Source organism: Lissotriton helveticus, chromosome 7 (assembly GCF_964261635.1).
Source record: "Lissotriton helveticus chromosome 7, aLisHel1.1, whole genome shotgun sequence".
NCBI classification, from domain to species: Eukaryota; Metazoa; Chordata; class Amphibia; order Caudata; family Salamandridae; genus Lissotriton; species Lissotriton helveticus.
The window spans coordinates 96,421,258-96,435,583 of record NC_136068.1 but is presented as its reverse complement, the minus strand read 5'-3'; the positions used below and the strand labels follow the sequence as shown (position 1 = coordinate 96,435,583).

Below are 14,326 nucleotides of genomic sequence, written 5' to 3'. Positions count from 1 at the left end.
GGACCATATACTTTTTGGAGAGTAAATCAGTACACTCCACATTTCTCTCCAATTCTCAAAATCTCTCAATCCAATTCTGTTGGCTCTGGAGACAGTGCCCTCATTATCTACTCTTCAGAGCAAAAGTCACCCATCCACAAGATGACCACGTGAGGATCATCTTTTTTCATAGCCTGTGGCCTACCCTGGAATATTCTCAGTGCCTGTGCCTTGGAGGGATCATCGGTCATAGTGTTATTCCAGGAGTGTCCATGGGAGTCCCGCCATGCTAGATTTGCAAAAAATAACCAGTGATTATTTAAATGAGTTCCAAGAAGATTCATTGCATAATTATTTATCTTATCTACATATCCAAAAATACAGCATTTATTCTGCCCCGTGTTTATCTTCGGTCTAGTTAAGAACTATGCATTTTCAAGAGGTACCGTAGCCCAACACGCAAGTCTCTTGGCCACCACGGTATGGACGTGTACTCTACAGCAGTGAAGCTCCTCCAAAGCCCACCATTATGTTGAGGTCCTCTATCTGCCATACCTTCTACTTTCTTCATGCCTGGTGAGGAGAATGTAGCAGGGCGGTCTAATAACCAAAACAAGGTTGCCCAATTTGTGTAATCACAAGGAGGACTCCAGAACACTGTCGTGTGGCACGTATCCGTAGTGTAGCAGATATAAAGGAGATTGAGAAGGATACACATATCTCATCAAGCATAGAGGTGGAGGCATTCCCCTTTCCTCCTCTCAGAATACCTCCTACCACTGGAGAGGCTGCTTCATCTGTACACTTTCTTTCTCTATATAGCTGTCATAGAGTTCCCTGAGATGCAATAGCAGCTCCTCCACATTCTGTCCAGTTATTGCAGACAGAGGGATCACCTTTTCTTTTACCCTCTGTCGAAGGAGCGGCAGGTTTTCCTGGGACTCGTGAAGGTCCATTTTGTTGCCCACAATGGCATGTGGTCTCGTTGATAAGCCTTCTTCATACTGCTCAAGCTCATATTTCAGCTCCTGCAGCTGGGCCCATGGCTGAGCTGCCGACATGTCCAGCACATACAGGAGGAAGCGACAACGCTCAATGTGCCTCAGGAACGCAAATCCCAGCCCTCTGTTCTGGTGGGCTCCACTGATAATACCAGGAATGTCAGCCACTGCAACAAGAATATGAAAATAAACACAGAGTTCTTAGTCTAATACAAGCAATCTTAATCTGTATGCAATGAAAGACAAATACTGAGCTGAAAAACCACAGTCTGTATGCAAGGTAAGAGTACATGCTCATTTTAAAAAGAAAACAGAGCTGTCAGGCTAACACAAACAATGGCAATCTGACAAAAACCAAATACTAAAGTTACTCACATAACAAACACAATCCAAGTTACTAGTACCAGGAATCAAAAGTGTATCTTAAAAGAGGAAGAAATCTTATAAACTGTTTAGACACCAGATACACCTATGGCATAGGATAAGCTCAGCTTAGTTTACACTCGTCCTTGTACCAGGGGCGGTGGGTGACATTTGAAAGTGGTGAGGCGCAAAGTGATTAGCATAGTGCACCTTAGCGAGCGAGCGCAGCGAGCCCGAACCCCAAATTGGGGGGATTACCCTCCCCACAAAAAGTTTGGAAAAAAAGAAGAAAAATCGTGCATTTTCAAGCAAATTTGAGAAAGCAGGAAGGTTAATAAAGCAATTGTGAAAGTGCAGTTATTACACCCATGCCAGGGACCCAAGATAGCAACCATGATGCATCGGAAGACAAATAAAACCACCAGCACTCGCCCTAAAGACAGTCAACTCAACTTGCAACATTTACAGCAATGTATGTGTGAGAACTATTAATTAAACAACTTTGCCCACCTCGAGAATTTTCAGCACCCCACAAAGTAAAGGATTTGCCTTTAAGAGGCCAACCACTAGCACTCAAGAACGATCCTGAAGACTATCGGGACTCACCATAGCCACGGCGAGTTGGGGAAAAGAGTAAAGATGGACTTCTAACACACATCTTAATGCTTATCAACACCCACTAAAATCGCCACTGGGTTTGGGAGAAATGACCAACTGCTCTAGACATCGTGATCAGAGCAATACAGAGAAAGACAGGCCGCTACTGCGAGGAGTTTCGATTTACTAGAAAATGTGTTGCGCTGGCCTGGTCTGGTCACACTATCAAGAGAGCAGTTGCAGCCGGCCAGGACTTGCGTTTGCAGGAGCCTCGGTAACATCACCTTGCTGGTGTTTTGTGCTTTGCCTCACCCTTCTATGGAGGAGGGAAGACTTTATTGCTTGGACCCCAATAGAACACTGAGCTTCTACATAGATGGCACCCAAAGAACACTGGGTAGACAATCAGCTCTTTGTGGGGTTCAATGGAGTGAAAATATACAAGGCCATGCAGAAGAGAACCCTCCCCCGCTGGGTCGTGCTCTGCATTAACATCTGCTATACATTGGCTAAAAGGTAGTCTACGGAAGGACTGCGTGCTCACTCTACTAGGTCCAAAGCTGCTACCACTGTGTGAGCACGTGGAGTTCTTGTCCTAGACATCTGTCAGGCGACTAAGTGGGCATCCCTCCATACATTCACAAAGCACTATTGCTTGGACAGTCAGGTTCACTGAAGGGGTATTTTGCCGGCTCGGTCCTGCAGGACTTTCTGGTTTGGTTCCATTTAGACACCCTCCTCCAAATAGGTACTGCTTTGGTATCTCTTCAAAAGGTGAGCAATCTTCGGTTATTGGTCTCTGTCAGAAGAACAAGGTACTTAGCCTTCGGTAATGCTCTTTCTGGTAGAGACTCTATTTACTCACAGGTTCTTAACTGACTCTTCATCCCCCGCCCCCTGTTCTATGAATTGGACTCTGTCCCTATGTCCCAAGCTTAGAAATCTGCAGACTGGTCACACATAAAATGCTTTTGTGGCTCTGCTCTTGGTGTGTGGACAGCCCCGAAGGCAAGTGACGGCAGAATGGATTGCGGCCGCGATGCGGGTCCATGTGGCTGGTGGGGCTATGCCCCAATGGACGCACCGCGGCTGAGACACCAGGATCGAAGTTCGGCGTTCACTCAAGATACTGTGATTCTCGGCTATTCACATAAGCTCCCTGTGACTAAAGGAAAAGCGAATGTGACCAAGTGTAATAATATAATGGATGCCCTTGTAAAAGCGCTCCAATCCCTTCAGGTCAAGTTCTGATCCATAAAACTGAAAAAACCTACCCTAGTCCTATTATAGACTGAAAAACATACCCTCCTGCAATCAGAAACCAGAAGTCTCTGATACGACGAAGGTATTTTTTTTTCAGTTTTATGGAGCAGAACATCACCCGAAGGAATTGAAGCCCAAACGTAAGAGATACAATAGGCAAATTTAACCATCTGCAAAAAAAAATAAACTACAAGTCAGATGTTGTTGATGAGCATTAGAAGCACGTACATAGAATGCACACATTTTAAATGCCCAAATAGACAGCTGACTAGTTTTAGGTAAAATAAAACCGAATTGTGCTCATTTCCAAAAGCATGCTCAAAGGCAGGCCACAATTAAACGAGGAAGAAAACTGCTGCAGAATGTAATAATATTTTAAAAGCAATACAATACCAAAATGAAAATTAACCAATACCCCCTCAATTGTTACAGGATGCCCGCCATTTCTGAGTACAATCTGATCCCACTATTTCGCCGACCACGTTTTTACCTTAAAGGAATTCGAAAACAGGGGCTGGATGCACATCTTGAAGTTGTTAGATGCTGAATGATGCATCTCAGAATGGCCAAGAAGAGCAATTATTCTCCCTTTTTGGGTACCTCTTCCTGAACCCACTAGGGATCCAGGGGCCCGAAATATGAAAGGATTTTTACAGTCAAGAAGTCTGCAGTTTGCAAAATCACTGGGTGGGGTAACTTCAAAAATGCCTTCATATAATGTATAAAATTCCGTTTGTGAGTCCCGAAACCTTTTCCCCTCACAAAATGGGTTCTACGCCTCATTCTGAGTGGTAATTAGAAGGGGTTATGATGACAGAAACCTCCACTTTTGATTTCGATCACAGTGATATATCATTGGTTTTTACTGCAATTGGGAATGAAAATGCAGGAACAGAGGTCATTTGCCTGTTGTAGGCCACCATCTGTGCATTTGCAGCCAACCAAAGGGGAATAACAAATTGCGACCTGCCTAATTATTTTTCTAGATTTAAAAATGGTAAGTTGGTCCCATCGCAAATTGCATATCCACATCTAGAAACCAGTTTGTGAGCAATTTGCTGATACTGGTTGTGAAAGAGCGTTAATACGTTGGCGCCCCGCCCGTATTATTATTATTAGAGGCTCAGGCTGAGACGGGCAATACAAAAATCCGCAGCAGAAATGAATTAAAAACAATAAACATATGTCAGCCAATTAATATGATCTTTTAGTGCCGCTCCAGTAAGGGGCTCTTTTGCTTCCTTTATAAAGACACGTTTCTAAAACAGACAAGAACACGGTACGTGTGTGATTTAAGTTACATCATGTACGAAATTGTCCAATGCGTTAAAGTTGTGAAATAAATCAACGTAATGGCTGGGATAATTGCCGATTTTCTACACAGTGGTTATTTCAATCCGTTTTAGGTGATGGCAAGTTTATGTCACTTCTCCCTAACTCAGCCCTGGAAAACTTATGTTCTTCTCAGCGCAGCCTCTTCCAATTAAAGTCGCTCATGCAACAATTGTACATCGTAACGGCTGATGTATTTAAAAATATGTAAAAGCATAGGCTACCATGCAGGTAATAAAACCATCGACAAGTTGAGAGATTATTTTGAAGTTGCCCGAACCTTTCCCTTCTAGGATCAGCCATCCAGATAATAATCAGAAATTAACCATACGTTTCTAATGTACATGGAGATTTCTGCTTACAGCCTGTAGCTATTTCTTCACATATACTATGTTATCTAGTCTGTGGCGTCAGAAAATGCGTGCAGTACAGCAGCAGACCCGTGTCGCACGAAGTAGTTTTGTATAAAGGTAGCCTGGCACAGAACAACCATGAAAAGAGGGCCTCGTGTACACATTTGGACGTCTGTAAATGGGGAGTACAGGGCAAACTGCCCGGGATGGCACCTCGGAGAAAGTGAGAGGTAATGCAGTCATGACCTAAAATAAGGTACTATTGTAAATGTGGTGCTTGACCATAGCTGGAAAACAGATGTCGTGTGTAAATAGTGCCCGGTTTCAGGAGCACCTACGTGTTTATTAAGACAGTTAAAGAGGGACAGCTCGGCTCTGACACCATATGATATGTTATTCCTACACTTTCTATCCCTTGATGCCTTATGTAACATTTCCTGTAGACTGATTTCTCCCTGTATTACATGTGTGATCAAAGTGCCATGAAACCTTACATTGGGATTAGTAGTGCTATGAAAGTCTTAAATAAAAAAATGAATTAGTAGGTGAAATGTAAATCGTTATTTGTGTAATTACTCATGCAGACAGATGCTCTGACATCTGTACCGTGCATGCTTATCTCTTCCATAAAGAGGCTAAACAAAGTGAAAAAAAACTCCATCCAGATCATAATTGATCTTGAGTATGTGTAACGTGATAACAGTCTGTGTGCCTTTGTTTCCCTTCATTGCATTGGCATCCACACAGCTCCCAGCCAGAATGATACAAGAACAACGGAAGACTTTTGGTCCTTTAAATCGGGCCTTCCCTGTAAGAAATTGAAAGAACAAAACCCTCACCCAAGGCATTTTTGGCTCGTAACTCAAAGAAAACAATATGAAGGAACTTTTTTAATGTGTCCCGGTGCAAACAAATTACACCTGTACAACTTCAGTATATTTCACTGGTGCCAGCTGTATCCCGGTTCTAGCTTAGAACGAGCTGAAGGATTCTGGGTTTGGCTGGATCCCCCTCATTTCCTTCAGTGTGCTATGGATGAGGTTCCATTTATACAAATTGCAATATGTGTAGTAAGTTGTGCCCACTTTGAAGAATTATTTAGCTATAATTAATGAGAAATGTAAAATATTTTAAGTGCTAGTTAAATCCTCCTCTCTTTAGGAGCTTGCCACCATTTGCCCCACTAAATATGGCAGCCTCCATGCAGATGTAGGCTGCATCTCTGACTATTGGTCACCGTCGGTCATGTCTTTGTTAATAATAATTTTAAACCATTTCATGTTGCGCTGTAGAAAGCGCTTCTAGTTTTTCTAAGCAATGTATAAATATTAGGTTGCTACTGTGATAGACTTAAGAGGTGATGTCAGTATGCTGTTAGGTAAATATTGTAATAAATACTAGTATAACCATACGCTGACCGTACACTATGAGACACACTCCCAAGCACACTGCTGACTGCTAATAAAGTTTTTATAACACAAAAACAGGAACATTTGTCGCGCCTGTAACTGGAATTTACTTTTTCACGTACCAGTTGCATTAGTTAGTACTGTGCAAACTGTGCAATGCATGTAACATTGAATAAAAATGGTGTCATTGTGCAGTATACATATAGGAGTCTACTAGTACAAAGTGGTGTAACAGCCCAGTCCTCCGGTGCGGCCGTTTTAAAACTCGAGAAAAACCGTAGACAACAGCATTTGGTTAGAAGATAAGGCAAGCTCGAGTGGCCTTATACTGATCATGATGACGACACAACTTTTTCAGGGTTCCTGCGATAAACGCATACAATCACAAGGCTACCCCCCACCACCCACCCCATCCATCCATCCATCTAAAATACGCACGGGGCGCACCGCGCACCCCTTACAATTTGCAAAGCCCAGCCCAAAGGCCCATTTAATGTTACTCCTGCGGCCTGTATAGCGCTGTGATAGCTGAGTGGGCAGGGCTAGCGGCGCATCATGATCTATTGCCAGCATCAGCATGCGCACCCAGGCCACAGGGTCCAATCTCTGTTGATATAGCGCTTAGTAGCCCTGCCGACAACCGAAGTACTGGACAGTAAGAGCACTTTAGGGGCATATACTACTCGGACCGTCCGTCCCTCTGTGATTATTACCGCCTGAGACGCTGCACCGGTGCAAATCAGCGCAAGGAACAGGCATACTGTACAGAATTACACAGATTTCCCTTAATCCTTTTTTAATTCTTAATCTTACTTCATATAATAATTTCACAGGAGCAGGATACAGATAGCGTGACAGCGTGACAGCGTGTGGCTGAGGTGATGAGGCGGCAGGCAGGCAGGGAGTCGGTCTGCTGCCCACACGAGCCGAGCCTAGAGAGAGAGAAGAGATTCGTCCTGAAATGGCCAATCACTGCATGGCTTCACATGAAGTCATACAGTGATTGGCCATTTAAAGTGGTGCCGAGGGAGTGTTCCACCACACACGCGCGGCATCCAATAATGGATTGCCTGCCCTTCTGTGCAGTGGACCAGCCAATCCTGGCGCTGCATGCAGCGCCAGGATTGGCTAGGGGGGCACATTTACTACTCGCCCGTTTTCAACCTGTTTTCAGCGGCGGCGCTGCTGTAAGAAGCAGCACCCCCTTGGTCCCCTCTCTATGGGGAAAGTCTAGCGCGCATGCTCGGGCAAGGTGGCACCTCAACTTGTCATGCGCAGTACTGCTGCAGCTGAGTGTGGACTGTCACTCAAGCTGCAGCAGCCCAGCCAGCCCCACCCCCTGCGCACTCCCGATTGAGTCGGGTGTGTCCCACTCCCGGCGGATTCCCGGCCGGTAGCACTGCGCTAATAATAACAGAGAGGTAATTATTGCCAAAAATGTGACGGTGCGTCCAAGTGGCTTAGTGGGGCTACGCCCCTACGCCCCAATGGACGCACCGCGGCTGCCTTGTACTGATTTTGCATATATATTTCGAAGGCAGTCATACAATTCCATTTATTACCAAAATATATGTACTATAAGTAAAATCAAATATACTGAGGCTAAATCTTCCATTCTTTGAACAATTTACGTAACATAATACAGTCTGCTGTCTGGCTTGGACGTCATTCAGATTTCACACAAGGTTCTTTCCTTGCTCGGTCTACTCACATGACCTTTACTTGTGGCAAAAAAGTTATATATGCCCAGTCCGAGCTCAGAAAGTCACTCATCCACCCTGCACAGAAATGACTGATCCTCAGTGGCTTACAGGAGAATAAAAAGGAGTTGTATGACAACTAAATCACCCCCTTCTGGAAGTTGAGGTCTTCTAGCATTTACAGAGCACTGTTTTTTCCGACATCATGATTTTATTTAGCAAATCTGATTGTATCTGTAGAGAGGTTCTTAACAAGGGCCTCAATAGTGTTTTCAGATCCAAGTATCAAATCTGTGTCAAGGCTTGTCAAAAACTTTGGACATGCTCTGTATCTGTGCAGTTAATGCAACAGACATATCTCCCATTGGATGTTTTAAGAACAAGCATTTGCAATGCAATAGGTCTCGCATTTACAAGAGTTTGAGCGATTGGCACTGTAAATGATAATGCCTTTTATTTATGTGTTTTGAAAACCTGTGCGCTGTGCAAAAAACCCACACTTTCTACTTATAGTCGTTGCTTACAAGAAGCAAGGCTGGCAGTAACTGCGCCTTTTTTACTGCCAGTCTTGCTTCTTTAAGCAAGGACTATAAGAACAAAGTGCGTGTTTACACACAGCTTGCAGGTTTTGAAAACACACAAATGAATGGCGTTTTCATTTACACTGCCAATAGCTCAAACTCTTGCAAATGCGCGACCTATTGCATTGCAAATCCTTGTTTTGAGATTCGAAAACAAAGTTTCCCTGTGGGAAAAAAAGTGTGCGGCGTGAGTAACAGCAGAAAGGAAAGGCACGTGACGACCTCTGTGAAAACAAATGTGGTTTTATAACAGCTTGTCACTTTTTACACGCTTCTTTGTGCTCAAGCACCTACCTGTCCCCCAACACCAGCAAACTGCGAGGCACTTTAGAACGGTTAACATTCTGCCCATGTATGTACATGTATGTAGTGTGTATCTCCCCCCTTAAGTCCCTCCATTGTGGAAACTGCACCGAGCAGCTAGATTGCAACACCACGTTGTTTGTTCATATAAGGATGCATGTGTCACAATGCCTTGGGCCACCATAAACGTTTCCATCAGAGCCCGAGAGAGCCAGAGGTTGTCTAAAAGAAATATGGGAGCTTGTCCACTGCGTGCGGGTCACTGAAAGGTATATACTGTGAGTACCGTCTGTACCTTGAGACACACTATACTTTCTAAAAACGGGAAAATTTTAAATACTGATAAAGAACATAAATACAAACAATATGTGCACCACAAAATGCAGTAATACTGCTTGTTTTTACTATATATTTTCTTTACAACACCCACAACTGCCACCTTTCTCCAAATGCCTTAGAAGGCCCACCTAGATAAAACAGTGGCTGGGAGAGGGGCACAGCTGGCACGTGGCCTCATATGGTGAGTCAGCCTGGCTTCTTAACCCACAGAAACTGCATTCTGAGACTTGTAGTTACACATTTAACACAAAGTATGGTTAAAAAAACTCCGGGTGCAAAGCACTATTAGGCTAAAGAACCAAGAAATGAGGATGCTTAGCTGGTATCGGAATTTACTACATAGGCTCTTTAAAGTTACTTTTAGATACTGATATTCACCTTCCTAGCAAACACAGCTCTAAATTAAAAGATAACACCACCCATATGAGAGCAGACTACCGCTTCACCTGATGTGGGGTATGCTACCACCACACACACCAGAAGCAAAGGCTGAGATATGGAAGACATCTATATGCCTTTTCAGCTTGTGAATCCTTCTCACTCGGGTGCCTGTTTAGCGTGCAAAACCTCTAAGAGCAGCGGCTATGCCTTTTCAGCTTGTGAATCCTTCTCACTCAGGTGCCTGTTTAGCGTGCAAAACCTCTAAGAGCAGCGGCTATGCCTTTTCAGCTTGTGAATCCTTCTCACTCAGGTGCCTGTTTAGCGTGCAAAACCTCTAAGAGCAGCGGCTATGCCTTTTCAGCTTGTGAATCCTTCTCACTCAGGTGCCTGTTTAGCGTGCAAAACCTCTAAGAGCAGCGGCTATGCCTTTTCAGCTTGTGAATCCTTCTCACTCAGGTGCCTGTTTAGCGTGCAAAACCTCTAAGAGCAGCGGCGATGCCTTTTCAGCTTGTGAATCCTTCTCACTCAGGTGCCTGTTTAGCGTGCAAAACCTCTAAGAGCAGCGGCTATGCCTTTTCAGCTTGTGAATCCTTCTCACTCAGGTGCCTGTTTAGCGTGCAAAACCTCTAAGAGCAGCGGCGATGCCTTTTCAGCTTGTGAATCCTTCTCACTCAGGTGCCTGTTTAGCGTGCAAAACCTCTAAGAGCAGCGGCGATGCCTTTTCAGCTTGTGAATCCTTCTCACTCAGGTGCCTGTTTAGCGTGCAAAACCTCTAAGAGCAGCGGCTATGCCTTTTCAGCTTGTGAATCCTTCTCACTCAGGTGCCTGTTTAGCGTGCAAAACCTCTAAGAGCAGCGGCTATGCCTTTTCAGCTTGTGAATCCTTCTCACTCAGGTGCCTGTTTAGCGTGCAAAACCTCTAAGAGCAGCGGCGATGCCTTTTCAGCTTGTGAATCCTTCTCACTCAGGTGCCTGTTTAGCGTGCAAAACCTCTAAGAGCAGCGGCTATGCCTTTTCAGCTTGTGAATCCTTCTCACTCAGGTGCCTGTTTAGCGTGCAAAACCTCTAAGAGCAGCGGCGATGCACTTTCCAGCAGTCAAGTACTCTCACCTGGAGGAGGAAGGTCAGTCCGTCCACATTGGCAGTATTGCTGTCCATCCCACGAGCCAAGAAGTCGCTTCACATGCTCCCGCACCTGGGGGTGCCGCTCCAGTGTTCAAACGTCAGATACCAAAGCTGCCCCGATTGGGGTTTTGGAATGAGGAATACCTCCATCCGGAGACCCGTTAAAGTTTCCTTATCATAAACTATAAAAGCTCTTTTTAATCATTTCTTTAAATTGTATCAAGTTCCTACTAATGATACAGGTGTGATGTGCTTTAAAATGCACATCTCCCATCACCGCAATAGCTTGGACTTGTTTTGGATTTATTTCTTTGGCGACGCTTCTCCCACAGTTATGGCTGTGTGGGTCACAGGTAAGCATAGGAGGGGGGTGGGTGGGAAGAAAGGCAACACAAAGTATGGTGGGAGAGGCTGGGAACAGAGAAAACACGGACATAAAGAAAACAACATGGACAACGGAAGGGGGTGGGAAGAAAGACAACGCGAACAACAGAAGGTGCGGGAACAAAGATCACACAAACAACAGGAGGGGGCGGGAAGAAAGGTTACTGGTGCTACTGGCAATGCGATGTATGCTCAGTTGTAAAATTGTTAACATTAGTATTACAAGCTATTGCAATACCGCTTCTTACGCCATTGCGCTTCTAGTAATGCACGTTTCCTTTTATGTGCCAAACCCAGGACAACAAATATTACCGCTGGTGCCCCTACTCTGCCATTCTACTTGCAGGCATTACTGGTCCATATTGGCAATGGGATGCCAATGGAACGGCGGCATGCATAACCTATATGTAGATTGTGTGCGCACATCAGGGCTTGGATTGTGCAGTGATAGGAAAAACCTAACAGGTTATGTTGCGCATCTCACTAGCAAAACATCAGGGTGGGTTTGCCAGGATTGGAAAGCATGCCAGGTTGTATATGGGTATAGTAAGCTGAAGCTTCTTGCATGGTCTTCATGACTAAGATGGATTAACAATGCAAATATAACCAGTTCGAGAACCAGTACAACTTGGTTCAGGGAGTGCACGGGCTTCTGCTGAAAAGAAACTCAGCTTCTACCATGTTTAAAATGTGTGGCACATCTCACTGCTTAAACAAAGTATGGCGGGCGGCCGTGCACATAAACGTTAGGCGCATGGCCGCCACAATAATGTAACAAGTGCTGCATAATGACTACCCCAGCTTGGCACCCAGCCTACCTCCGCACCAGACGCTGCCTGCCAGCTCCCAGCCTCTGCATCTCCTAGCTAGATGATCTGGAGCTGACGGGGGGGAGGGAGGGAAAATGAAAGCGCGTCATGCGCGCGCTGTAACAAGACGAAGAGACGCGAGACGCCGGAGGCCGCGCGCATGCACATCTCCTGTCCTAGTAGTGATCGGGAGAGTGACGACTGAATGCAGCGCACAGAACAAGACGTGCGCGCGCACTCACCAAAACGATACTTATCATGGGGCGGGACTTCCGTCTTGTGAAGCCCGTGCCCACGGAGTGCCTGGCCAGAGGAGAGAGCCCGGCAGACGTTAGGAGTGCCGGTGAGTGGGGTTTAGTTGCAGGGGGAGGGGGTGCGTCTTGGTGCGCTCGTGTGTATGTGTAGGGGGGGAGTGGGGGTGTTCTCTATATGTGCTCGTGTGTGTGTGTATGCGCGGTGGAGAGAGGTGGGGATCGTTCTCTATGTGTGTGTATATGCGCGCGGTGGGGGGTTCTGTATCTGTGTGTGCATGCGTGATTGTGTGTTTGCTTTCAAGGAGCCATGGGAGACAGGAAGTGCGCGCGACCTGATCCTTTTACGCGCGCGTGCACATCACTTGTCTCCTGTCTCCCTTGGCTCCTTGAAAGCAGAAATGATCACAATAGGTCTCGCTTTGCGACAGCAGGCGCGAGACCTAAAATACGGCAAGGGGGGAGGGGGGGTGGGGCGAGGGGGGATAGAGGTTTACAAATACCTCATCCTAAAATAAAAACCATGTGCAGAGTCGATATGTGTATGATAACACATCTGAAGATAAAGGAAAATTTGATAATAAACTCACCCAACTATGCCTCTATTGCTTCAAGATGTATTTTCTCAATGTTGAAAGGGATCATCAGCCTACTGATTGTCCTGCACTTACACCACCTGCAGCATTAAAGGCCCGAACCGTAGGCAAAGGACTTTAACAAAGCAGCGGGACTTTAATTGCCGGTATAGCCCTGCTACGGAGGGCTATAAGGCTATTAGAACATTCTGCCACTAGAGGGTAGAATGTTCTAACAAATAAAACAAAGCCTTCAGGGAGCGGATAGGGATTGAAATCCCTTCAGGCTCCCTGAAGCCTTTGTTCACAGCCAAAGCTGTGAACCAAGAAACATTGGAATCTTGGTGCTCCAGGCTTATACCAGCCATTATAAGCCCGGAGCACTCCATTGTTTTCAATGGAGCTCCCAACATTCAAATGTTCTAATGTAGAGTAATAACAATCCGCCCATAAATATCTATTGACTTCAACATATGCTTTTCACAATCAATAGATCAGGCCTACTGCCTTTTTCAGAACATTTCATAATAAAGAGATAGGTCTGCAGCCACATTCATTGGCTTGCTTTCATAACCAACTCAGTCCTGCTCTATTGAATATAAGCTTTGCTACCAAAATGTACAACAAAAGCTGTGAAAAAACAGAGGTAAGGTAGTCTGGCCTTGATGTTTAATGAGCCAGGATCCCTTCCACCCTACCTTTTCCTGCCCCTTAATCTCACCATGAAACAACAGCTAATGGGCTTGCGCTTTCGTCTAGTCCCACTGAAGTCCTGTTGGTACGGGCGGAGAAATCTAGAGGAGAAGGACAGGCGAGGCTGCCTCTGTGCTAAGAGTGGAATCACTGACCAATGTGCTTTGTATCTGTGAGGTGTTACCCCGATAAGGAAGTTTTAGCTTCGACCACTTTGGCACATCTTGAATGTCCGAACCGGTCAAGGAACCACAGAGGTGTGTTTGAGAGGGGAATCTGTACAATTGTCTGCCTGCTTTGTGAAATTTATGAAGGCTGCAGTAGCACTGCACCCTTCTGAACAATTACAAGAGACTGTTCACGGGCAGAACCTTTCATAACTCTGAACGCTTAGTCAATCACAATTAGAGAAAACTGACTATGTAACTCCCCTTTACCAAACTCAGACTAAAACAGGGACAGACGGGCTGAAATGGAGAATTCTGGAGGTTGGGGGGGAATCGGCACGTCTGCTACTAACCCCCTCAGACATTTGATTTTAATATATCACTCGCTTCATTATCGCTCTTAATTATTCATTTATTTACGCGTGCTGTGTTATCTCTATTGTAGTTGTTTTTAACATACAAGGGTTTTTAGATTGTAATGATTTTAAGTAATTGTGGAACAAACAAATACATTTAATTTAAAAAAAAAAATAAAAAAAAGAAGAATTGCCTTGCCGTCATAAACTCAGTCCTGCTCTATCGAGAATAACAAAGAGGTATTTTTAGTGGAAGCACAAGTATAGCCCACTCAAATCCTGTACTTAGGGGAACCAACATTTGTACGGAACCCAAGCCCCTCTCGCAGTAGTACTCTGAAAGCTGTTTGTTGATCATAAAAAGTC

At 45.0% G+C, this 14,326-nt stretch overlaps 1 protein-coding gene across 2 annotated transcripts in view; it reads right to left on the bottom strand.

Moving 5' to 3' along the window:
* Positions 1 to 318: 318 nt before the first annotated feature.
* Positions 319 to 14,326, bottom strand: part of MTG2 (mitochondrial ribosome associated GTPase 2) — a 51,391-nt gene continuing 37,383 nt past the window's right edge. For both annotated transcript variants that reach the window (XM_078651592.1, XM_078651591.1), the window contains exon 7: positions 319 to 1,147. In XM_078651592.1, coding sequence (XP_078507718.1) covers positions 753 to 1,147 — 395 coding nt within the window. In that variant the 3' untranslated portion in view covers positions 319 to 752. The remainder of the gene's footprint in view (positions 1,148 to 14,326) is intronic.